Source organism: Varanus komodoensis, unplaced genomic scaffold, assembly GCF_004798865.1.
Source record: "Varanus komodoensis strain SLA01 unplaced genomic scaffold, ASM479886v1 scaffold16, whole genome shotgun sequence".
Taxonomy (NCBI): Eukaryota; Metazoa; Chordata; class Lepidosauria; order Squamata; family Varanidae; genus Varanus; species Varanus komodoensis.
This window is the reverse complement of record NW_025335468.1, coordinates 14686361-14711681: the sequence shown is the minus strand read 5'-3', so window position 1 is coordinate 14711681 and position 25321 is coordinate 14686361. Positions and strand designations below refer to the sequence as shown.

Genomic DNA, 25321 nt, shown 5'->3' with positions numbered 1-25321 from the left:
TAGATAATTTGATCGGCTTTTTAAAAAGGCACAATAGGAGGTTTACTATAACATTTAATTGGAATATTTTATATTCTGACTCGCAGTGGTGTTTGCTTTCTGTTCATCTCTTCACAGCAAAAATAGGACAAGGGTTTTAGACTGATATGCACATTTTCCAGCAAGTGAATAGTGTAAGTAGCAAAAGAAATAGGTGGAGTATGTCTTATCATTGCAAAATGTGTAGGTTTTTAAAATGTACTGATTATACGAACATAAAACCCCCTTCAGGCATCCAGTTTGAGAGTGTGAAGGGGCAAGTAGGACCACATAGGCTGGGCTTGGCCACTCAGTGGCATATGTGGCAGTCCTGTTCTCTTGCTGCTGTTGGATTCTCCTGGTCTGAGAGGGGTTGCTTGGCATGCATTTGGGGCAGGGGTGTTGCGCCTCTTTTAGCCCAAGGTCCATTTTGGAGATGCTCCGGGGGTCACATCCCACTGGTGGCTGGATCTGGCCCCCACACCTGGGGTAGGGTTTCCCTGTCCTGGGGATGTCATGGAGGTGGTTACATGTCCCTTAGCATGTTTAAGGTAGGATCCAATTTAACTGTGATTATGGATCAAAAGAAGTCCATCATATGTTCTTTTCCTTAACCTTCTTGTTTATGTTCATATTCCTCTGTCTATAAGTATCTCTACTAATCTCTAAAATTAGGTGGGTAGTGGGTAAGAAAGAACTTCCTTGATTGTAGCTTCTTGTATATGCAATGATCTCTCCAGAAAACTTGTCTGGTGTCAACTTGATGTCTTTTTGGTGTCAGACAAACAATTCCTTTATTTTCTCATACATCAATATCTGTCATAGCTGGTTTATTGTTGAGTTTTTGCATGTTATTGATTTGTTGTGGCTTCTGTTTTCTACCATTTTATACTTAGGTTTTGTCTTTTGAAAACCTACATTACATTTTGAAATGTAGACCACACTGGGAGTTTTATACTGAAATATGACTTATACAATTAAGGAAGAAATAGCTGTTCCCAAACTCTCCCCTCCTTCCAGCACATTAATCAACTCTGCTAGATCATGGCCATTATCTGCAATTAAGAATACAGTACTCAACTCATCCATACATTGGAGTAAGTCCCACAGAGCTCCGTAAGACTTACTTTTGAATAAATATGCTTGTGATTACATTGTAATCACTGTGCAATTCTAAACATACCTACAAAAAGTCAAGTCCCACTGTGTGCTGTAGGGCTTGATCCAAGGTAGGACAGTAGTTTATATTTATAAACTTACCAAACACAAGAAAGTTGGGTGGAAGCAACTGTGATCCTCAATAAAACTATATGAATAGTTAGGCATTCTTCCTCCGCAGTGCACTCTGCATAATGTCTGATGTCCTGGCCACAGAGATTTTTATCTTTCTCCCTAGGTTCATCGTAGAATCATGGTAAGTTTGGCATCAGTTGAAAATACATCACATTTTCAGAGCTAATATTATCATAGAGAAAAGAAGCATGTTGCATTACTTCATTTCTTACTCTGTTTTTGATAGTGCAATTTACTCCTCCCCTCCACTGTTCCATGGGTTGAAACTAAAGCCAAGGTAAAGTAGCTCCAAAGCTGATACAACTGCTTTGTCACAAACAAAGAAAGCTCCATGTCATTCATTTGCTGTTTCATTTTCCTAAGAAATATTCACTCTTTAGAGCAGGGGTAGGTAACAACTTCCATCAGCCCCAGCCAGTATGAGTTGAAGTCCTAAACACTGAGAGCATCAGATGACTAGTCCTATTTGAAAGAATTTCCCCTTTTCTTAGGAAAGTGAAAAAAGTAGTGAAATATGTAGTGCTTTGTTACTAGTAGTTTTAGTAGTCATTTCGTAGATCTAGGTCAGTTGTATCAATAGAAAATTATGTCTTTTTTTGCTTATTTGTCCTTATTTAAGAGAAGTTTTTCTGCTGGGATCTGATCTAAAATGTCATGTGTTACTTTATGTTATACATACTGATAGTAGGTTACTTTTATTGACAGTGTGTAGAGGAATTGTAGGCAAAGAGAACTGTAGTATGGAAAACTACTGAAGAACATGTCCTTTGACCTTATGTTTCAAACGTGTTTCAAAGCAGGACCATTCATGCAGATCCATTTGCCAACACAGAAGAGACAACAGGTTGCGATAATTAAAGTGCCAGTACAATGCAAATCGAGAAAAAATATCTTGTAGAAAGTTATGTAAATACCTCCAATTAAAATGAAAGCAATGTCATATAAAGCTGCATATTGTACTACAAAATACAAATACTGTACTGTGGAACACGCTCCCCAGAGAGGTTCGCCTGGCGCCAATGCTTCTTTAGGCGTCAGGTGTAAACATTTTTATTCTTCCAATATTTTAATTGTTAATTTGTTTTAATTGGTGGTTTTATATTTAATATCGGATGCTGTGCCACTCCTATTCTTATTTCTATTCTATTCTATTTTATTAATGGAGTTGTAAACCATCCCGAGATATCTGTAATGGGACAGTAGAGAAAAGTTTTAAATAAATACTGTAAATAAATAAAAAAGATGTAAATGTTTGAACAAAGTGCCAAATAGTTGTAGGTAAATGCAATAATCAGTTATGAAAAAATCCCTATGCTCTTTTATGGGATTATAGTAGTATGTCACTGAAATGGTATGCGTAAAAAAAAAAAAAACCTTATTCACACTTCATACAACTTGGAATTAAAATAAGTAGGATTCCAGTCTGCTTCCTGTTGTGGCTCTAACCTGGTTCATGAATTAGTACACATTCAGGATTCTTCCATACAAGGCTTTTATCAAGCAATTTCTGTCATCTCTATGGAATTTTACAGGAAGTCCAGCAGTGTTATCTTCCACTTGTAACATGCTGGGGTTTTCCTACTAATTCTTCTTTCAAAAAAAAAAAAAAAAAAAAAAAAAAAAAACTCCTCCAAGTTGGAATAGATACATAGCTGCATAGCTTTTGACTCATAGTGCTAGGAGCCCTCCATCTGAACGCATCCTCAGTTTTAAGAGCGGCACCATGAAAAGCACACTTCCTCAAAACAACCAGAGGGCACCAACAACACAGAACTTTCTTAAATATCTGCTGACTGGATTCAAATGACATCATAATCTATTGTCAGTTGTTACCCATGATGAGTTGTGTGGTGTAAACCTGGACCATTTTTTCCAGAGTAGTTTGCTTGTGGGCAACATCTACCCCAACAGCCCATGGGCTGTTGTACACATGATTGGTTGTTGTGTTATCTGAACCCAGGGGACTGACCTCATTGTGGGTGTGGAAAACTGGGTACAAGGCCACCTGGCAAAAGCAGTAAAATATTGCTGCTCTTATCAAGCAGCTTTCAAGTGACCACCAGGGCCAGCTTACCCACAAAGGGCTGGCATTTGGGGGCTGCTGGCACTGGCTTCCACACCTGCCTTCAGCAATTTGGGCTCACTGTGGATATTTTTCACTTCTCCCTCCATTTTTCCAGACATTATGAAAGCCAGTTTTCAAATATCCCATTTTTACAGTCTCTTTAGTGTGCCTGAGTGTTGTCTTGGATGGTCTATGAGTAGTTGCCCGAACATAGCAGAAGATTTGCACATTAAAATGCTTGCTTATCTTATCTTATCTTATCTTATCTTATCTTATCTTATCTTATCTATCTATCTATCTATCTATCTATCTATCTTCTATTCTGCATTAATTAGTCCCAATCACTATTTGTTTGTTTATTTAGACACAGTTGTGCCACTGCAAACCTTCATAGTGAAGTGACTATAGTGATTTGAAGCCTAGGCTGGGGCAATGAATGAGGGAGGGGTTATCTGCTGCCAAGGTACAGGAGGTACCTGTCTTGGACATTGCCAAAAAGAGGTTCCAACTTGTTTTTTCCCTCCTTTTGTTTCTCTTGATGCCTGCCAAAGGCAAACTGTCAAGAGAAATCAAAGGAACAAGGCATCTTTACATGTGAAAAGGGGTTCATCTGGGATTAACACCTGCTTCATGGCAAGATATTCATCATCCTCCCCAAAACCCCAACACCAACACACTCAGCTAGTTCACCAGCTAGTGCACATTTTGCACTTTCCCCTCATGTTTAGGTACAACTCCTTTTTTCTAGGATAATGGATCTCAAGCCTGCTTTTGCAATCTCTGAAAAAAACAGAGAAAGGAAGGTAAGTTGGAACAGCTCACAGTTGTGGAAGGCAGCTTGATCTTCCTGCCGTATCTCCTGGAGATTGTGTAAGGACTAACCAGGAAGGAGGGAGCTAAAAACCCACAGTCAGCTCCATTGTCAGTTGGGCTCACCTTGGGTAATTTCACCAGTAACCAACCCACTGTGGCCTATTGCCAGAGTCAATTTAGCATGACACATGGACACATTCATTATGTGCACATGGAGAGTTAATGATCATACATAAATAGCAAGCAGCTTAAAATTCCGGACCAAAATATCACCCATGGAAAGAGTTGCTTTATTTGTATTTATTGAATTTATTTGAGAGCTGCCCACTAGCATCATGCTCTCTTTTATTTCTCTCATTAAAAAGCAAAGCAAACTAAAATCTCCCCACTTACCTAAAGGATTGGGGGTCACTGTTTCTACCTTTTCTTTCCGAGAATTGCCAATAGATTAGATGAGGTGTGTCTTTAAATGTCTGTCTTACATAGATACATTAATTGGCAAACCATTAAAAAGAAATTTATGTATTTATGTATTTATTTATTTATTTATTTTGAATTTGATCTTTGTTTTTCCCTTCTTGTCCCAAAGATTAATTTATTCAATGATGCATCAGGGTGGGGCCTAGAATGTCTTTTTGGCAGATTGTCCCATGGGAACTGCAAAGCAATACTAAAGAGATTGCCTTGGGGTATATTCAGAAGTCTTCCTCTCTTTGATTCTTAACTCAGTATTTATCAGACATTTTTAAAATCTACTCATGCCTTATCTATCATCTACCAGAGGATTCCCCACCCCACCCCTGCGCGCGCACACACACACACACTGCCAACCAGGGGATTGTGGGATTGTGCAGTGAGCCTCCTTAGCTAAGTGTGTTTTGCATGTGTACATATGTGTGATAAATGGTATTTCTAGTGGACTAATGAATTGTCTGCACAACTTACAGCCAGCTAATCATTCTCTTTTTATCAGGTGACCACTGCTATGTCAGCCTCAAAATGCAATAATGTAAGGGAAATGTCTCCCTCGCAAAGACTAGCTTCCAAATTTACATCAAGAACATGCATCTCTACAAGCTAATGAAAAGTATCCCCAAGTTGATTATATGAATCTCCAAACTTTTGTTGTTCTTATTATTGCAGAATTGCTCTGGATGTAAGGAGAAGAGGCCCGCACACAGTTTGTGTACTACCTGCAATAAGTGGCTGTGCAGCTTGTGTACAGAAGAACATGGGCATGGCAAGGAAGCAGGGGAGCATTTCCTGCCGATTCCACTGAAGGGGTGTTCAGGTAGAAATCTAGCTCTCCTCTTTTCCTTATGTTGGACAGTTGACACTGTAGTTCAGTCTGTGCACGTGTCTGTGCATATGGGTGGGCTCAGCAGGAAGAGTGTCCCAGTCAAATCAGGGTCTCTTTTTGGATAAAAATGACACAGTAGAAATCAGATGCTTCAGAGATGAAGTTGAGCTGGAGCAGGCAAACCAGGGAAATCAATGCAAAGGTGTAATAGGCTGAATTTAGCACACCACCTAATACAAAAACTACCAAGTGTGTTTTTCCCACTTTTCTCTACAGAATGAAGAACCTGTGTATTTTGCTTAAGTTTGGAAATAGTTCTGCGTGACAGGATTTTATGTTTTCAGAATGGGGAACCCAACCATTACTTGGTTTTTTTGTGTCAGCAGTTCTAGGTGCACCTTGAAACCCGCATGGCATCTAGGAGAGTGTAATCCTATTAACAGTGCAATCCTGTACATGTCTGCCCAGAAGGAGGACTGAACCTGGAATTCAGAGTGAACCCTAAAATAAACCATGGATGGTTGTTGGATCAACCCTGGGTTGTTTAACCCTTAAACTAACTCAGAATTTCAGGTTGGGACATCCTAATAACAACTCAGGAACACAGTGTTCCTGGCTTTTTGATTATAGCTGATTGAAAGTAGATATGAGGAGTGTGCAGCTTAAAGAACCCATAGTTAGCCTTTATGTTGAAACCAGGTCAATGGCTTTTCTCACGCTAGAACAGCCCACTGTGGGTTATTTAAACCATGATGAGACATGAGATGAGGCATGTGTGGGTCACACAGAGCCATCTCTTCCATTTCCCACCTCCAGTTGTGTAACTTTCCATCTGTTCTTACTTGAAGAATTCTCCATGGTAAGAAAAAAGGATGAAAAAATAGAATATGGAGACTATGGGAGGGATGTGAGAAGAAAAAATGTCTGGAATCTTGAGGCTAAGTGCTGAAAAAGCCTTGTCTGAAAGCACCCTGGCGTTCCAAACTATTAACCTTTCCTGGCCTCTTTGTGTGGAGACTGCCAGGAGACTAGCATCAAGCAGGGCAAGAAACTTAAAATGGGTTTACCCTTGCTTACATTTCAAGGCATCAAGAGAAGGCACTAAACTATGAACATCAGTAGTAGTAGTAGAAGTTTTGTGTCATCTGCTAATTTGTTAATTGTTTGCTGTACCTTCCTCATCCAAATCATTAATGAAAATGTTGAAGAGCACTGGACCCAGGATTGAACCCTGTAGCAGATCACTTGTTACTTCTCACCAATTTGAGAAAGTGCTATTGATGAGCACTCTTTGAATCTTATTCTGTAGCCAACTTTGGATCTACCAGATGGTTGTTCCATCTAGTCCACTTTTAGCTAGTTTGCTTATAAGGAGATCATGGGGCACTTTGTCAAGTGCTTTGCTAAAGTCAAGATAGAATATGTCCACAGCATTCCGACAGTCCATCAGGGAGGTTACCCAATCAAAAAATGAAATCGGAGTAGTCTGGCAGGATTTGTTCTTGAAAAATCCATGTTGGCCTCTAGTAACCATGTTTAATTCTACTTTACAAGCTATTTGTAGACTGGCAGCTTTATAATCTGCTCCAGAATTTTCCCAGGGATTGATGTCCAACCAACTGGTCTATAGTTCCCAGGTTCTTCTTTTTTTCCCTTTCTTGAAGATGAGAGTATTAGCCCTTCTCCAGTCAGGTGACATTTTCCATCATCCATGCTTTCTCAAGGATAATAGACAGTGGTTCTTTCCAGTCCTTGTAAGAACAACCCATCCAGCACTCCATCTTCCAGGAACTGTACTCTGTGGTCCCAGAATCCAAATCTCAGTCAGCATTGCCTTTGTAGCCAGGCATTCACTTGGAGTATTTTTCTGTCCCTGTCTTCCAAGAAGGATTGAAGAGAAAACTATCTGGGCCCCAAAGTTTTTGACTTTCTTCTCTAAAACTTCAAAGTCTGATGTGATTTCATCAAAGCTGTACTTGCAGGGTCATTTGTTCCCACACGTATAAGAAGGAAGAGATAGGTGTCAGTGGGCTTTATGAGCCTTGGCAATCTTTCTGTTGCATCTCTGAACTGTCCTCCAGACAGACAGCATACCTGATGCATCTACAGGTCTTCCTGACATAAATGTGTTTCCATCCCATGCAACAGAGAGATCCCATCTCACGAACACCATTCTTTTCTTGTTCTTGCAAGTCTTGGTATCAGTGCCATCACTTGGTTGATCTTTGGCCTTTTGTTCAGTGTTCCATGGAACAACGTGCAGTTCTTCCATTGCAGGCTGCCCTGCAGTCTCATCCCTGAGTAACTAAATCAGTTCCATGTCTTTTAGTTTTTCTAGTTCTTCTGCACCTGTCACCCTTTTCCAGAGGATTTCCTTCCCATTTTCCCTTCCCTTAGGATTCTCTTCTTCTGCCTCAGCTTGCTGTTGTACTTCTAGCTTCTGTACTACTCTTAGCTGTTGTAGTTCCACCACTCTGTCTAAAAACTCATCATCTTCTTTTATTCTCTTGAGGGCAGGCACTTACCTTTTCTTCCAACAGGGCTACAAGCTTGCACTTGTTGCATGTGTAGGGCATGTTGACCTCAGGCAAAAAACCAAATATTGCACAGGCCCTGCAGGTCACCACCACTGGGGAATCTTCTGGATCAATACTTTCTGCTTCCTTTTTGATTCTACCTTGCTGGGTCTGTTGTAATAACTGGTACTTTCTCCTGTCTTTCCTGAAGGTTAACAGCAGAGTCTTACCAGCAAATGAGAGTGTTTTACAAGGAAGAAAACAAATTGGGGAGGGGGGACTAAGGGGAAAGGGAAAAAAGTTAGGGACCTCTCCCTCGACTTCCCCTGCTAAACTCTGCTGCGGAACCTCTGTTAGCTCACCCTGTTCACTTGCTCTGATCACTCTCTGGGAGTCTGGTTGCCTGTATCCAATTGTTCCTAGACCAGCTGGAGCGGCCTCCTTTTGATCTGCTCAGGTAGGAGGCCGGAACCAGAATGAATCTCCTGACCCACACAGCTGCTGATGGTAATCAGGCCGTACCCCAGGCAGTTGCACCTCTAAGGAGCACATGGTCACTTGGAAGGGATAGTTGTAGGGGAACTCCAGGCCACTCACCCCATTGCCTTTATCTCCTCTTCCCCTACAACTGGTAATTTTTGTTGACGCAAAACTCAAGTTTCTAGCTGTCAGTGTGTAAAATGCCACCGGGAGCCTGACTTTTCCATAATTTGTTAATTCTGTTTATTTAAAACAGAAATAAAGACACCACAGAGTGAAGATGCCAGATAATTACATGTCCACATCAAGAATAAAACACAGCACCAAAATTAAAAATGCATATTCCAATAAAATATGCAGCAATCTTATATGCAAATGACAAATTAATGCAATATGTACTGTGCTTTATTACACACTACATCTAAATAGGGAGGAAGATGGTTGTGAATTTGTGCATATGAAGTGGAACAACTCTTCAATGTGGAAATTTGGCTGGAAATGTGCCTACAGAAAGTAAATGTATTTCTGCTTCGCTGTTCAGAGCTATGTTGTTCTGGGAGACAGGCATGCCAGTAATAAAAAAGCCTGGTTATGCCCAACTTCCATTAGTGCCCTGTAGTTTTCCTTCCTTTGAAGCTAGTATTAAGTGACTGAATCAGAACAAACTTAGAGAGACTAAGATATATGATGCATGTGTACATCAATATTTATCAGGCACAGTTTTGGGGGAAAGGGAAAATGGTATAGACCTACTGATTTAGGAAAAGTTTGGAATCTACAGTCTGCATTGTAGCCTGAGGATACAGAAATACAAATAATATCATAGAAACAGAAGCATTTTATAGAGAGCTTTGAGAACGGAATTGCTTAGTGGCTGAATTAAGCAAATTAAGGTTATGCTTAGGACACAGGTTATCATCTTTCTGCTTTGCTGACAAATGTTTAAATTGTGTGCCAAGAAAACTCAAATGATGTGCTTAGACTAGATTATGCAAATAGACTAGATATGGAAATGTGTTTATTTTGCATAATAATATTAGCTTGCACGCTCTATTCCAAACTCAACAGAGAAAGAAAATAATTAAATGGGAGCAGGGGAACATGAATTAAAGCCATGGGGAGAGGTATGTAACTCTCCAGGACACAGAAACTATGACCCCTGAAACAGTGGAATGTTTCCAGTTGCTGCCTGCATTCTCTCATTTTCTCCCCTGCCCCACATTCTCCATCCAGCTCTTCCCTTGGGGCCATTTGTCAAGGTTTCATGTTAAGAATACATCAAAATTGTCCAGCTGGATCAGGCCAATGTCCCATCTAGTTCAGCATTCTGTCTCCCTCAGTGGTCAATTCAATACCTGTGGGAGGGCCACAAGCACTCCATCTGCTGGCTGTGGGAATGGCATGGGAAGGCAGTGTCCCCCGTGAGCCACAGTCACTTTTTTCTGGTCCTGGCCGCCATTTTGTACAGCTGGATGGTGCCTAGAAAGTCTAGAGTATCCGTAAAGATTGTTAGGCAGAAGAGCACGCTATGTGGAACTCCAAAAAGGATTTTGCTTTTCTGCCACATTCTCTTCTCTAGTCAATACCTTTTGCTCATCTGCTTCATCGCAGGGATGGTGGCAGCAGCCATTCATTCATTCATTCATTCATTCATTCATTCATTCATTCATTCATTCTCTTATGTTTTATATTGCTTTTGTAGTCACATTCATGACTTTGATGCATGATTGGTATGCATGGTTTATGTCTTTAAAATGATAAATTTGCTTGTTAGTATATCTCAGTACATACTTATTGATGTCATATAAATAGTTTTGACTATTTATTTCAGTGATTGAGTGGATAATCAATGGCACTTCTCCCCCAGCTTTCCACTGCAGACAGTGGCCTGGGTTGCTTGCTGCTAAATCTAGCCTTGGGAGCATTAGGTCTGGATGAGGCCCTAGCCCACCTATCTCGGGCTTTGAGACTATTCTGTGAGCAAAAATACCTCTAAGCAATGCTATAGTCACTTATCTGAGGAAAAGTCCCATTGAACTCAGGGGCACATATAGGATTGCACTGCAAAACTCTGAAGGGTAGAAATGTGCTTTTGACTATTTTGAGACATGTAGAACCTTCATGTATCTGTGCCAGCTCTGCATGGGTTGCTGAAAACAGGGGCATTGAACTGCTTTGGTTTTGATAAAGGTCATACAGGATAGAAGAGAGAAATGCTAGAAGCCTCTGGACTAAGTTTGTATTAATCCTTCTTCCAGGAACAGAAGTGGAAACAAATGAATTTCCCTTGTTTTGCCCAGTGCACAGCCAGGAGACACTCAAAGTGTTTTGTGAGACCTGTGATGCTCTGACTTGCCGCTTCTGCCTTCTGACAGAGCACAAGGAACACAGGTACTAAATTTTCATGGCTCTTTGTCCGTCTCTGAATCTTCACTCAAGGAGGCTTGATACTTTCACGAGTTGCATAGTAGGGGAAATTGCAGTAGCTGTGGCTTCATAAAAAGTACACCTGCTGAAATCCCCTCTTCTACAAAATTCTCAAAGGTTCAGGAGCTTTGTCCTCTTTTGCATCTTGCCACCTGAGATTTTTTCTGTTAAGCCTGTAAATGAGCCTGCCAGGCCAGCTTCTGTGTTTCCCAAGTCCTCTGACTGACTGTCCATGGGAGAGCCAGCCATGCAGACCCTGCCTCTCTGAGTTCCCTTCTCTGTTGCTTTCCACCTTGAGCTTGTTACCCTCCCACAAGCTTCACCTTTTCCCTGGACTTCTGTTTCTTCTGTAGCATAACTCAGGTGTTTCCTCTCAATTCACTGAATAGTATACCAAGGGGCAGATTGTGGGAAAGAGAAGTTTAACCGCTGCCATCAAAGCTAACCAGGGCGAGATCTTGTCCCCTGCAGCGCCCAGCCGTGAAAAACAGGAGAAACAGTTGAGTAGTGGGGAAAGGATCTGAGAAGGGTGTGGTGCATGGGAGGAGAAGCTAACTGGGCCCATGCCTCAGGGACATCAAGTGTTCTGAAAAGTTACCCTATCCTTCTGGTCTAGGTTTTGCACCTGGGATTATGTGCATTAGTGAAAGAGGAAAAACACAGAGGTGTGTCTTTATTTTCCTAGATTCAGATATCTTCAGGAAGCTTTGCAAAACCAGAGAGTCATCTTGGAAAACGTATCAGCTAAAGTGGAAGAGAAGAAAAGTGGAATGCAGGTCTCAGTCAAACAAATTGAAGACAGGTAACTTTGAAGACACCTCTTTCATAAGGAGCTGAATCCTAGTAAGAAGTTCTTTCCTTGGAATGCTCTTAGCAGCAGGAAGGGATAATTCACAGCACCCTGAGGGCATGCCCCCACTTTAGTTCAGACTGCATTGCAGTCATGAACCCACTGAGCATAACAGCTCCTTCAGAGCGAGCCCAGTTCACATGGCACTGTACATCTTAGGCCACTTCTAAGCCACATTTGCTGTTGTGTGTTCAAACAGTCTAAATCTCTGAGGGAAGCCTCATATTTTCTTTTTAAGAGTAGTCTTCTTCACCCTTAATGGTTTCATTAACTGAACTGAAATAAGGACATCTCCAGGGCAATTTCTTTCAAGGAAGGGGAGTAGTTTGACACTCACTTCTTTCTGTTGGTACTTTTCTTTGATTCTGTATCCCTAGAAGGGTCGAATCTAATTTGCAAACAAGGTATATTTGATCTTTTAGGTGCTCCATTGTGTTCAGAAGCATTTTTCCAGGGTGACAGGAATCACATGCAACCCACATACTGTACATTGACTGCCCCTGCTGTAAAGCATGCTATTTAAATTAACAGCAATACACACAGGATTAAAATTTAATATTAGCTTGATCATAGTACCAAATACTTTAAATTCCATACGCAAGCTGGCTTTCTAGAACAGAAGGTATGCTGTCAGTCAGTTTAACAGGATTTGTTAAAACGTTCACAAGGATGCTATCTTTCAAGCATTCTCACACAGGTTTCTGTTGTGAGCCACCTCGAGGCTTCGTTGTGATGGGGGCGGCACAAAAATGTTTTAAATAAATAAATAAATATAATGAAGTTGTTGATGGCTCCTTCTCTACAGATTGTTTGAAGTAAAACACCTGCAAAGGAAGGTTGAAAATCAGATCAAAATGGCCAAGATGGTCCTGATCAGTGAAATAAATAAGCGAGCAAATGTTCTTCTTGAACAGCTAGAGGTAAGTAAGATGGTTCTAGTAGCTAACACATAATACATAAAAAGGATCCTCAGTTAATAAAAGGCGGAACATTTATGGGGTGAACTCAGTGACCAAGGGATGCAGATATTTTGAAAATGTGGAAAGAGAAATCCATGCATAACTGTTGTGGGAGTCTGTGGCAGTGAATGGGATGTACTGGGGAAAAGGGCACCCATCGGCTTTTGCATGAGTTTGGAGGATGCCCAGCTCGAAGTCTATTATTTGCTTATTTGAGTTGGACCCCATATTTTTACTAGGAAAATAAAAGCTGCTTACAATCATAAATAAAACTTGACAAAACAATAATTAACAAAATATGAAAATACAGTTAAATACACAACAACAAAGCACAGCCTTTGTCCAACCCAGCAGACTTGCTTATATACCAAAGGCCTTCTTGAAAAGAAAGTTTCTGCCTACACTAGTGTTGTTTTGCACTAGCATAAGAGAACTCTAGCTGAAAGGCAGTAGGGCTAGACTGATCAGTGGGATTCTGCAGAAGACCCATTGGTGTTTCACTAGAAGTCTGTCATGCTAGTCCAATGTAGTTTATATTAGCATTCATGTCACAGTGCATATTGTCCCCACTCGTTTTTGCTTGATGTTGGGTGAAGATTATTTTTAACTATATACTCATGCTATATGAATCTGCCTTGGTCGCCCTGTACGATGACCTGTGCAGGGAGAAGGATAGGGGGAGTGCATCCCTGTTGGTTCTTCTGGACCTCTCAGCGGCTTTCAATACCATCGACCATGGTATCCTTCTGGAAAGGCTAGCGGGATTGGGGGTCGGAGGCACTGCTTTGCAGTGGTTCCACTCCTATCTCAATGACCAATTCCAGAAGGTGCTGCTGGGGGACTATGGCTCTGCACCATGGCAGCTATGCCATGGAGTACCGCAGGGGTCCATTTTGTCCCGTTTGCTGTTTAACGTCTACATGAAACCTCTGGGAGAGGTCATCAGGAGGTGTGGGCTGCGGAATCATCAGTACGCCGATGATACCCAGCTCTACCTCTCGTTCTCCACCAATCCAGGTGAGGCAGTGGCTGTGCTGAACCGGTGCCTGGCCGAGGTAATGGGCTGGATGAGGGCCAATAAACTGAAGCTCAATCCAGACAAGACGGAGGTCCTGTTGGTTGGCGGATCGGGCTTCGGTGAGAGTGAATTGAACCTAGTCCTGAATGGGGTTGCACTCCCTCTTAGGGACAAGGTCCGCAGCTTGGGAGTGCTCCTCGATCCAGAGCTTTCACTGGAAGCTCAGGTGACAGCGGTGGTGAGGAGCGCTTTCTTTCAGCTTTGGCTGATCCATCAGCTGCGCCCCTACCTGGAGAACGACTGCCTGGCGACAGTGACACATGCGTTGGTGACTTCCCGACTTGACTTCTATAACACGCTCTATGTGGGGCTACCCTTGAAGACGGTCCAGATACTTCAGTTGGTTCAAAATAGAGCTGCCAGGCTGCTGACGGGGACTGGGCGTTATGTTCACATGACTCCAGTCCTCCGTCAGCTTCACTGGCTTCCCATTGAAGTCTGGGCCCAATTCAAGGTGTTGGTGATGACCTATACAGCCCTTAACGGCTTGGGTCCTGGCTACCTGAAGGAGCACTTATGTCCATATATGCCCGCCCGCCCCCTGAGATAAGCAGGAGAGGCCCTTCTCCGTGAACCCTCCGTGAAGGAAATTAGGAGGGTGAGTACTCGGAGGAGGGCTTTCTCTGCGGTGGTGCCCAATCTATGGAATGCGCTCCCCAGAGAGGTCCGCCTGGCGCCATCCTTATTTGTTTTTCAGCGCCAGGCGAAGAACTTTTTATTCAAATGTCATTTTGACTGTTAATAGTATTTATTTTATTCTTTGGCCAGGGTGACTTAATTTATACTGTTAATTTATATTATTTTAACGAAGTTTATTTATGTCTGTGAGCCACCCCAAGACTTCGGTGAATGGGGCAGCATAGAAGTTTACTAAATAAATAAATAAATAAATAAATAAATTATATACTATTTTTCATGCCCTATTCTGCATATAGATTCTAATTTGTAACAAAAATAACTAAGCTTCTTCTGCTTCTGATTATTGACAGAGGATCACCAGTGAAAGGAAGCAGAAACTGGAGCAGCAGCTTCAGGGAAGCATGGTGTTAAACAGGCAATTTGAACACGTGCAAAACTTTCTCAGCTGGGCAGTGTGCAGTAAAAACAGTGTTCCATTCCTCTTCAGTAAAGAACTGGTAAGAATAAGTGCTCCCCGTGGTGAAAATGAAGTTGAGAAAATGAAAATGAAGTCCACACAGAAGGACTTCTTCAGCACTGAGAACCAGGCGTGTACTCCTGCTTCCCAGTGTTTTAAGAGTACTGGTGCATGTCACTCCCAGAAGCCAAGCCCAAAGGTCAGGAGGAAAGTATTTTGAAGAAAAACCTAAAAAATAGATAAGGCACAAGCAACCATTCTTTTTCCTTTGGAGCGATGGTTCACGATGCTACCCATGTTGATTCTTATTGGAAAAGTACTTGCTGTGGCCACCACAGGAAGAAGCTTGAGGAGTTAGAGCTTTGTGAATTCAGATATGAACAGATTTTCCACATTAATGAATGAATGGACCAGAACATAATTATTCACCAGCTTTTGCATTTTCTAAAAATTCTCAGAAAATATGATCGTATTTTAAAATGCAGATTTTCAAGAGAAAATATATTTACATATTTTGAAAAATAATAATTCAAACATATTTAAAAAATTATAAGTAGGATAAACTACTTATTATTAATCAGGATGTCATTACTAATATATGTTAATTCTCAGATTAACATACAAACAAGAAGAAATATATTGATCATTAAACATATATGAAAGTGACGTGGATAGGAAACCAAAGGGCCCCATGGGGTTGTTCAGAGGAGTGTAAAAGCAATGTATGAGGGGAGATGTTATTCTGGTATCATCCCTCTTCATCGTAACCCTCTCCATCCTCACCTATGAAAATCCTAGTTTTCCAGTAAGATGGGAGGCTGTCTTCTTTAGAGAGTTGCTTTCCATGCAAGAGGGTGATGGATACCAGGGAGAGGGGTGAAGCAGGACTGGAACACTTCCTTGGCTCCTGGCTTGATTTTAATCACATTTTGAAGGATTGTATAGGGTGGACTGATTTGCTCATCCCTAACCCCTTAAGCGAATTGAGACTAGAGAGGAAAAATCTGTCTCTTGCCTTCTTTAATGTTTGCACTTTAATCTTTAATGTTTGCACTTTTCCCAATACAAGTTCATTTCATCTCATTTCTGTGTTTGTTTGCATGAAAAGCTGTCTCCCTTTCTGGGTATATAGAAATTTTTTGTATGCGCTTTCCTCAAATGTTCACATGGTTGTGATTGGAGATGCGCATTACAAATTTTGGCGAAGTGTGAGAACTGAAGGAGAACATTGCATTCCTGTACATGTATTGCTTTGTATCGAAATGAAAATTAAATGAATTTTGTACTCATTCCTGATTGAGGGTGCTCACCATGCTGTATCAGTGTATTAGGAGCAATCCTATGCAAGTTTAGAGCAAGAAAAGGCCTACAACTCTCAGCATGCTAAGATCCTAAATTTGCATTGGATTGTATTATACCTTTAGTTGCTCTCAAAAACATTCACCATCTATGGTAGCAGACAGAAGTCTTTTTGTGTCTAATGTGGTGCTTTCATGATAACTCAGTAAAGGAAATAAGGAAATGGATCAAGATCAGACATCTTTTCTCATATGCTTATCACACTACGATTTGCATCATGCAAGCCACATGATTTGGCCTGGTCTTCCAACTCCCTTCATCTATAGTAGTTGAGAGACCTGCATGGATTGATGACGGAGCACATTTCAGAAGTCATGAATCCATTGATGGATGGATGTATTTATAATATTTATTAATTTTATGCCAAAATGCATGATGATGTACAATCAATAAAAACAAAACATTATATTACTATACACCAACTAAAGGAAGTGATAAAATACAACAGTTATACAGGTGGACTGCAAAAAGGAAATGCCCTGAAAAATATCTGATCCTCTGAAATGGCTTTGTACAGTGAACACCTGAGTGTTTTGCTGTGCAATCCTGTGGATAACTACCTGGGAGTTGTTATTCTTTTATCTGTTTTTTACTGTCTGCTGTTCTGGAATCTATGTAGATATGGAGCAGTATACAAATATTGTAAATATATAAATGTCTGTTAAACTCAAAGGAATGGTACTTTTGGAGAACAAATGGTATTCCAAATCAGCCTTGTGTGAAGAGATCTCATGCTCATCCTGATTTTCTGAAGACTGGCTTAGTGTATTCTAGATAAGATATTTGATTAGGAGAGAACATGTTTAAGGTGAATGTTTAGATAGAGAAAATCCTACGACTCCCAGTATTTCTCAGTCAGCCAGTCAAACATTGCACAGGATTGCATCCTTAAAAATTGCTGTGATTATGGGGAAAGGATTTGGGCAGATTGGTCAAGATAATAAGGACTTTTTTCTTTTAGATAGTAAAGTCTTATTACATAAATTAACAACTGCCATCTACACAGATATAGAATTCTAGAGTGTAGTATGCTTCCTTGTACACTATTTTGGGACATTCACAGGTAACCACTGATCTTTAGGTTACTCTCTTTACCATCTAAGTCTGCATAGCAGCAGCAGCAGACACAACCATCCTAATCCTGTCTGCATAGAAGAAAATGTCTCTCATGGTGAAGGCTAGCTGGCTCAGGAGCCCCCAGTTTCAACAGGAATCACTTTCCTCTCCTTTAATTCACTCAGTTTGTGATTCCCCCCTTGAATATGTAAGCAGATCAAAAAGTAAATTGAAGGGTTGTTGTTCCTAGATAACTTCATATAAAAGCACGCAGGGAGAGAAATGTAGGGTCAGTCAGTTGTTAATTTAAGTATATGTCACAAGCAGCCCTAAGCTATAAAGCATAAATATTAATTGGACATTCTGTGATTTCTTACCAGATTGTGTTCCAGATTCAACGTTTGCTAGAAACAAACTGTAATACAGATGTCGGTCCTCCATGGAAGCTCAGGTTCTCATGGGACCCATCTTTCTGGACTAAACAACTTTCCAATTTAGGTAAAAAATGCATATGATTTTAGAGCTTCTAAGGTGAAAACCTTAGTGTGTGTGTGAGTGTGTGCACATGTATAATATATGTGAAATATAATTAAGAATACTGTTTCCATTGCTGCTACTAAGGTAGTTTTTCTTAAATCACATTTGTTATGCTCCCTAAAAAGCTGACAGAATGTAAACATTCTGTGTGGTAAATTGCATGATAAACTTATTTATTTATTTATTTATTTATTTAGGGGACTTCTATGCCGCTCGATTCGCCGAAGCCTCGGGGCGGCTCACAACCATAAATAAATAGAATCCAATAAAACAATATAAATTAACAATATAAATTAAGTCGCCCTGGTCCAATAATAAAATGAATAAATAATATTAACAATTAAAATAACATTTGAATAAAAAGGTCTTCACCTGGTGCTGAAAAACAAATAACGACGGCGCCAGGCGGAGCTCTCTGGGGAGCACATTCCATAGATTGGGCACCACCGCAGAGAAAGCCCTCCTCCGAGTACTTACCTTCCTAATTTCCTTCACAGAGGGTTCCCGGAGAAGGGCATTTCCCGCTGATCTCAGGGGGCGGGCAGGCATATATGGACGTAAGCGCTCCTTCATGTAGCCCGGACCCAAGCTGTTAAGGACTTTATAGGTTATCACCAACATCTTGAATTGGGCCCAGACTTCAATGGGAAGCCAGTGAAGCTGACGGAGGACTGGAGTCATGTGAACATAACGCCAGTCCCCATCAGCAGCCTGGCAGCTCTATTTTGAACCAACTGAAGTATCTGGACCGTCTTCAAGGGTAGCCCCACATAGAGCGCGTTATAGAAGTCAAGTCGGGAAGTCACCAACGCGTGTGTCACTGTCGCCAGGCAGTCATTCTCCAGGTAGGGGCGCAGGTGATGGATCAGCCAAAGCTGAAAGAAAGTGCTCCTCGCCACCGCTGTCACCTGAGCTTCCAGTGAAAGCTCTGGATCGAGGAGCACTCCCAAGCTGCGGACCTTGTCCCTAAGAGGGAGTGCAACCCCATTCAGGACTAGGTTCAATTCACTCTCACCGAAGCCCGATCCGCCAACCAACAGGACCTCCGTCTTGTCTGGATTGAGCTTCAGTTTATTGGCCCTCATCCAGCCCATTACCTCGGCCAGGCACCGGTTCAGCACAGCCACTGCCTCACCTGGATTGGTGGAGAACGAGAGGTAGAGCTGGGTATCATCAGCATACTGATGATTCCGCAGCCCACACCTCCTGATGGCCTCTCCCAGCAGTTTCATGTAGACCTTAAACAGCAAAGGGGACAAAATGGATCCCTGCGGTACTCCATGGCATAGCTGCCATGGTGCAGAGCCATAGTCCCCCAGCACTACCTTCTGGAATCGGCCATTGAGTTAGGAGTGGAACCACTGCAAAGCAGTGCCTCCGACCCCCAATCCCGCTAGCCTATCCAGAAGGATACCATGGTCGATGGTATCGAAGGCTGCTGAGAGGTCCAGAAGAACCAACAGGGACACACTCCCCCTGTCCTTCTCCCTGCACAGGTCATCATACAGGGCGACCAAGGCAGATTCAGTACCGTACCCAGGTCTGAAGCCGGACTGAAATGGGTCCAGATAATCAGTTTCATCCAAGAGTGCTTGGAGTTGTCCCACCACCACCCGCTCCAACACCTTGCCCAGAAACGGGATGTTGGCCACTGGTCTATAATTAGTGGCCATCTCTGGATCCAGTGATGCTTTCTTCAGGACCGGTCGGCCTACCACCTCCTTCAAAGGGGCGGGTACCCGACCCTCCCTCAGAGAAGCGTTAACCACTTCCAAGATCCAAATCCCAATCCCGTGCTTGGCGTTGTTAATTAACCAAGATGGGCAAGGGTCCAATAGGCAAGTGGTGGGATGTACTCGTCCAAGCACCTTGTCCACATCATCAGGCCGCAATAACTGAAATTCATCCATTAATTTTGGACCAGACGGCGACATTGGTATCTCCCCAGAAGCCTCTGAATCACTAGTAGAGTCTAGCTTGTGACGAATCTGAGCGATTTTCTCCCTGAAATGCTTAGCAAAGTCGTTACAGCGGGCCTTCGAGTCCCTTAGGGAAACTTAGTCCCTTTCTGTGTGGTAAATAGACTGAGATGTGTGTTATAGCTAATTCTTACACTATATGAATGATACACTTGCCACTTTCAAATGGCTCCATCCCATGCTGCTTTGGTAGCATAGGAAATTCAAAACAAGCATATAAAGATTCATACCAGAATCAAAGGACAGATTGGATGAAGTGGGACATTGTTGCTGCGATGCTTCCCGTAGCATCCTGACTGTTCCGCATTATTCCTTCATCGCTTGTGATGAGCTACAAATGAACAAGTCATCTTGTTCCCATACCAAAGGAAGTTGATCCTTTGGCACATGAGCATCTCAACATGACTTTCAGCATCTGCTGAATTATGTACGGATTCATAATCCATATTCTCAACATGCCAGTGTGGTCATGCAATGGCTATGAGCATTTGATCATGCCATTAAGAGGGTTGGTGGTTTGCATCCAGTGGTGAACATCCTTGGTTACCATGTGTCTGTAAAAGCGTCACTAATTAAGAGATTGGTGTAAGCTGGGGTTGTTTTCTAATGTTAGAAAATACTGTATGAAATACCACCATTAAATTGATTTTGAGTATAAACTATCGCCCATTGTAAAGTTGAATCACCTTGTCATAAGCAAAAGGTATCAAGAGAAAAGTGACATTAAGGGTTGCTAGGTCCACAGATGAGCTGAACTGGAATTCTGTGCATTGCTGGGTTTTCTACTGAATTAATAGAGAAATACTACTTTTTCACAGTAGCCCCCACTCCCCAAAAATTGTCAAATTTACAGGGGCAAATTGCCTCCCTGTCTCATTGCCCCATTTACAAGTACTGAAATAGAATGTTTTTCCAGTGATTTTCAGCATGGTGGCAAAATTATCTCCATCCTATTGGATGCCAGGTTGGGTAGCTTACTGTCATGGACTTTGGGGCAGGGGATGACAGCCACAAGCTAGTGGCTTCCAAGAAGAACTGCAGCATTATTAGTGTTTCCCTTCCCCATTTCTGAGAAGTACCTGAGATTCATCCTTTTTGGCCACACAGCCAAAATTTAGCTGAAGTTTCTTTGCAGAAAGCTTTCAGATAAGCCTTCATTGGTCAACTGAGGAAATCAACTGTGTTATGTCAAATTTACCCAGTGATGCCTAATTTACCTAGAAGTATCCCTCAGGATTTTATTTCTTTGAGAATTCTACTACTTTGTTGAGAACATAGAAACATAGGAAACATTGGTCCATCTAGCCACTATTGACCTCACAGGTTGGTGGCAATGGTTCTGCAGTTTCAGGCAAGATTTTTCTTAGATCTACCTGGGGAAGCTAGGTACTGAACCTGGGACTTTATGCACCCAAACATGTGCTCTACCACTGAGCTAGGGTAATATCTTTCGGAATATGTGCTCATTAAAAACAGGGATGGCTCTACAGAACAGTCAAGAAGGTCCAATAACACTGGTGAGCAGTGGGACTGATGGGAAGACAGTGGAGATGTATCATGAATAAGACCAAATTGTATCAGTAGCTAAGTCTGTAGTAATAGTTTCACTGGGGACTAAAAGGACACTTCAGGCAGAGTTCAACTGTCCAAAGGCAGCACCAAATATCCATGAAATTGGAACTCTGTTGGTATTTCTGCTTTCCCTCATGGCTTTTAGTCAGTTAAGCAGTGAATTTATGTATGTGCAAAATGGCATTACTGTCTTCAGAAGAGAAGTTAAAGATTTCCTACAGTGTCTTTTATGGAAGCATAGTTAGTGATATGGGCAAAAGATGTACAACTGCCTCAAATTAACCAGATTCACTCTCCTGTTCTTCAGATCCCAAGTGATCATGGGCAGGGATGTTGAACTCTGGGTAGTAAGCCAACTTTGGCCCACCTGGAGTCCCATCAGGCTGTCTGAGGTGGATACACTCCTTTCTTCTGACTTCACCCTTTTTGGTGGAGTCTCCCGTTTGTCAGAACTGCTCCCCATTTTCATCTCTTGGTTGCTTCTTGCAGGACACTTATCAATGGAGGGGGGACCAGTCCATCATTCCGATGTGCCAGCCTATGGAAGCATGCCAGGAATGCAGCCCTCTATATATCACCATCATCACCACGGGCAACATTCACCAGCACCACAGCATGATTCTCTCAGTAACCAGTCACACCAGTTCCAGACTCCTGTCCATTGCCCAACACCCATGTGCTGCACCCATTGCATTAACATCCCACACATGAATAAAGGACAGCTTCCCCCTCCTTTGAGCCACCCTCAGTCTTTTCGGCAGCTGCCTGAAATGCAGCACCACCAGCAGCATTTCTCCTTGCAGTATGGCCTGCAGCCGCATGAGAGGGAGCAGAGGTGCACCCCACGACTCTTGAAAGCAATGCAACCTTGTGCGGAGCAGAAGTCTCACCAGGAGCACGACAGCCCATCTGCCCGAATGTCAAAGCATTCCCAGGACCAGCCAGTGCACCACACAATGCCTCCTGTTTATCCCCTGCCACTGGAGGAGGTTCAGCAGGGCCAGCCAGGCCATTCCCAGCAGTTTTCTGCACAATCTGCCCTGCATAGTCCAACAGTGCAAGTTCAGCTTGGTCCACTCCAGAAGCTAAAGCTGAATAACTTGCCGCCATCACCGCAGGAACAGCCATTGCTGCCTCCACCGCCACCGCCACCACCACCATCACAGCTGTCACCACAGCAGCCATCCACAACAGGGCCAAATGAGAAGGCTCACGAACAAGTGATCCAGCAGAGTCTGGACATTATGCATCACCAGTTTGAGCTGGAGGAAATGAAGAAAGATTTGGAACTTCTGCTCCAAGCTCAGCAACCAAGCCTGCAGTTGAATCCGGCCAAACAGCCTCAGCATGTTCAGCAAACAATTGTTGGACAAATAAACTACATTGTAAGACAGCCAGCTTCAGTTCAACAGCAAAGCCAGGAAGATGCACACGTGAGTTTGCTAGAGCTTTTCTTTTTCTAGCTTCTAGAAACCAGTGTATGTGATGGCTGGTCGCATTGGGCGGCATCTGTGCTATGAAACATTTAACCAGGAGTGCAGAACCACAGATATATGGGCCAAATCTGGCTCTTCTGGAGGGCTAAATCAAGGCCTATAGCGTTTCCCCTTTGGCTTCCTGTATCTCACCCCCTTTTGCCCAACCATCAATTGTTTGGTGCTCTCCAGGCTTTCATACAGTTTTTCCTTGTCCCAAAAGCTTGAAATGCCTCTTCAAGCCTTGGTTACTGGCAATAAGAGCTTTAAACTAAAACGTGCTGGTATGGTCACCCTTTCCCTCTGAGCCCTACCCACCACTGCGATTTGAGTGCTACAAAATGGTAATCGGCTGTCTGGTGAAAATGCTTTGACAACCCTGATCTAAACTATAAGCAGGCTGGTGGAGGGTAGGTGAGAACAGCATTACCCATGTTAAGAAAAAGAACATGTTTTTATTATTATTATTATTATTATTGTTATTGTTATTGTTATTGTTATTGTTATTGTTATTATTATTATTATTGTTGTTATTATAACATTTCTATGCCGCCCCTTGCCGAAGCCTCGGGGCGGCTTACAACACAATAAGATACATTGAAATACAATAGAACATAATAAATTACCACTTAATACAAAAATACAAAAAATACACTGAGATACAAACATAATAATATAAAATTAAAATTAACAGTATAAAATAAGTAAATAAAGAATATAGGAGGAGAAAAGAGAAGGAAGAAGAAGTTGCCCTGGCCAGATCATATATTTTAACAATTAAAATGATGTTTAAATAAAAAGGTCTTTACCTAGCGCCGAAAAACCAGAAAAGACGGTGCAAGGCGGACCTCTTTGGGGAGTGAATTCCATAGGTTGGGTGCCACCGCAGAGAAAGCCCTCCTCCGAGTACTTACTCTCCTAATTTCTTTCGTGGAGGGTTCCCGGAGAAGGGACTCTCCTGCAGATCTCAAGGGGCGGTCGGGCATATACAGATGTAAGCGCTCGTTCAGGTAGCCAGGACCCAAGCCGTTTAGGGCTTTATAGGTCATAACCAACACCTTGAATTGGGCCCGGGCTTCAATGGGAAGCCAGTGAAGTTGACGGAGGACTGGAGTCATGTGAGCATAATGCTCCGTCCCCGTCAGCAACCTGGCAGCTCTATTTTGCACCAGTTGAAGTGTTCGGACCGTCTTCAGGGGAAGCCCCACGTAAAGCGTGTTACAGAAGTCTAGGCGGGAAGTCACCAGCGCATGTGTCACTGTCGCCAGGCAGTCGTACTCCAGGTAGGGGTGCAGCTGATTAATCAGCCGAAGCTGAAGGAAGGCGCTCCTCGCCACCGCTGTCACCTGAGCTTCCAAAGAAAGCTCCGGGTCGAGGAGTACTCCTAAGCTGCGGACCTTGTCCCTAAGAGGGAGTGTTGCACCATTCAGGACCAGGTCAAATCCACCCTCTCCGAAACCCGATCCGCCAACCAACAGGACCTCCGTCTTGTCTGGGTTGAGTTTCAGTTTATTGGCCCTCATCCATTCCATTACCTTGGCCAAGCACCGGTTCAGCACAGCCACTGCCTCACCTGGATTAGTGGAAAACGAGAGGTAGAGCTGGGTATCATCAGCATATTGATGATTCCACAGCCCACACCTCCTGATGACCTCTCCCAGCGGTTTCATATAGATGTTAAATAGCAGAGGGGATAGAATGGAGCCCTGTGGTACTCCATGGCATAGCTGCCATGGCGCAGAGACATAGTCCCCCAGCACTACCTTCTGGAATCGACCGTTGAGATAGGAGCGGAACCACTGCAAAGCAGTGCCTCCAACCCCCAATGCCGCTAGCCTATCCAGAAGGATACCATGGTCGATGGTATCGAAAGCCGCCGAGAGGTCCAGAAGAACCAACAGGGATGCACTCCCCCTGTCCTTTTCCCTGCACAGGTCATCGTACAGGGCGACCAAGGCAGATTCAGTACTGTACCCGGGTCTGAAGCCGGACTGAAAAGGATCCAGATAATCAGTTTCATCCAAGAGTGCTTGGAGTTGTCCCGCCACCACTCGCTCCAACACCTTGCCCAGAAACGGGATGTTGGCCACAGGTCTATAGTTAGTGGCCAACTCTGGATCCAGTGATGCTTTCTTCAGGACCGGTCGTATTACCGCCTCCTTTAAAGGGGCAGGCACTCGACCCTCCCTCAGAGAAGCGTTAACCACTTCCAAGATCCAGGTCCCAATCCTGTGCTTGGAGTTATTTATTAACCAAGACGGGCAAGGATCCAATAGGCAAGTGGTAGGACGTACTCGTCCAAGCACCTTGTCCACATCATCGGGCCGCAATAATTGAAATTCCTCCAATAATTTTGGACCAGACGGTAGCATTGGCGTCTCCCCAGAGACCTCTGATTCATTAGTGGAGTCTAGCTCGTGACAAATCTGAGCGATTTTCTCCCTGAAA

General features: G+C 42.8%; 1 protein-coding gene across 1 annotated transcript in view; it reads left to right on the top strand.

Annotated features, from left to right (window-relative positions):
• Window positions 1-4128: 4128 nt before the first annotated feature.
• Window positions 4129-25321, top strand: part of TRIM66 (tripartite motif containing 66) — a 48068-nt gene continuing 26875 nt past the window's right edge. The window contains exons 1-8 of the mRNA XM_044426100.1: window positions 4129-4179; window positions 5327-5480; window positions 10744-10876; window positions 11598-11714; window positions 12568-12682; window positions 14789-14935; window positions 17691-17808; window positions 21888-22831. Coding sequence (XP_044282035.1) covers window positions 4129-4179; window positions 5327-5480; window positions 10744-10876; window positions 11598-11714; window positions 12568-12682; window positions 14789-14935; window positions 17691-17808; window positions 21888-22831 — 1779 coding nt within the window. The remainder of the gene's footprint in view (window positions 4180-5326; window positions 5481-10743; window positions 10877-11597; window positions 11715-12567; window positions 12683-14788; window positions 14936-17690; window positions 17809-21887; window positions 22832-25321) is intronic.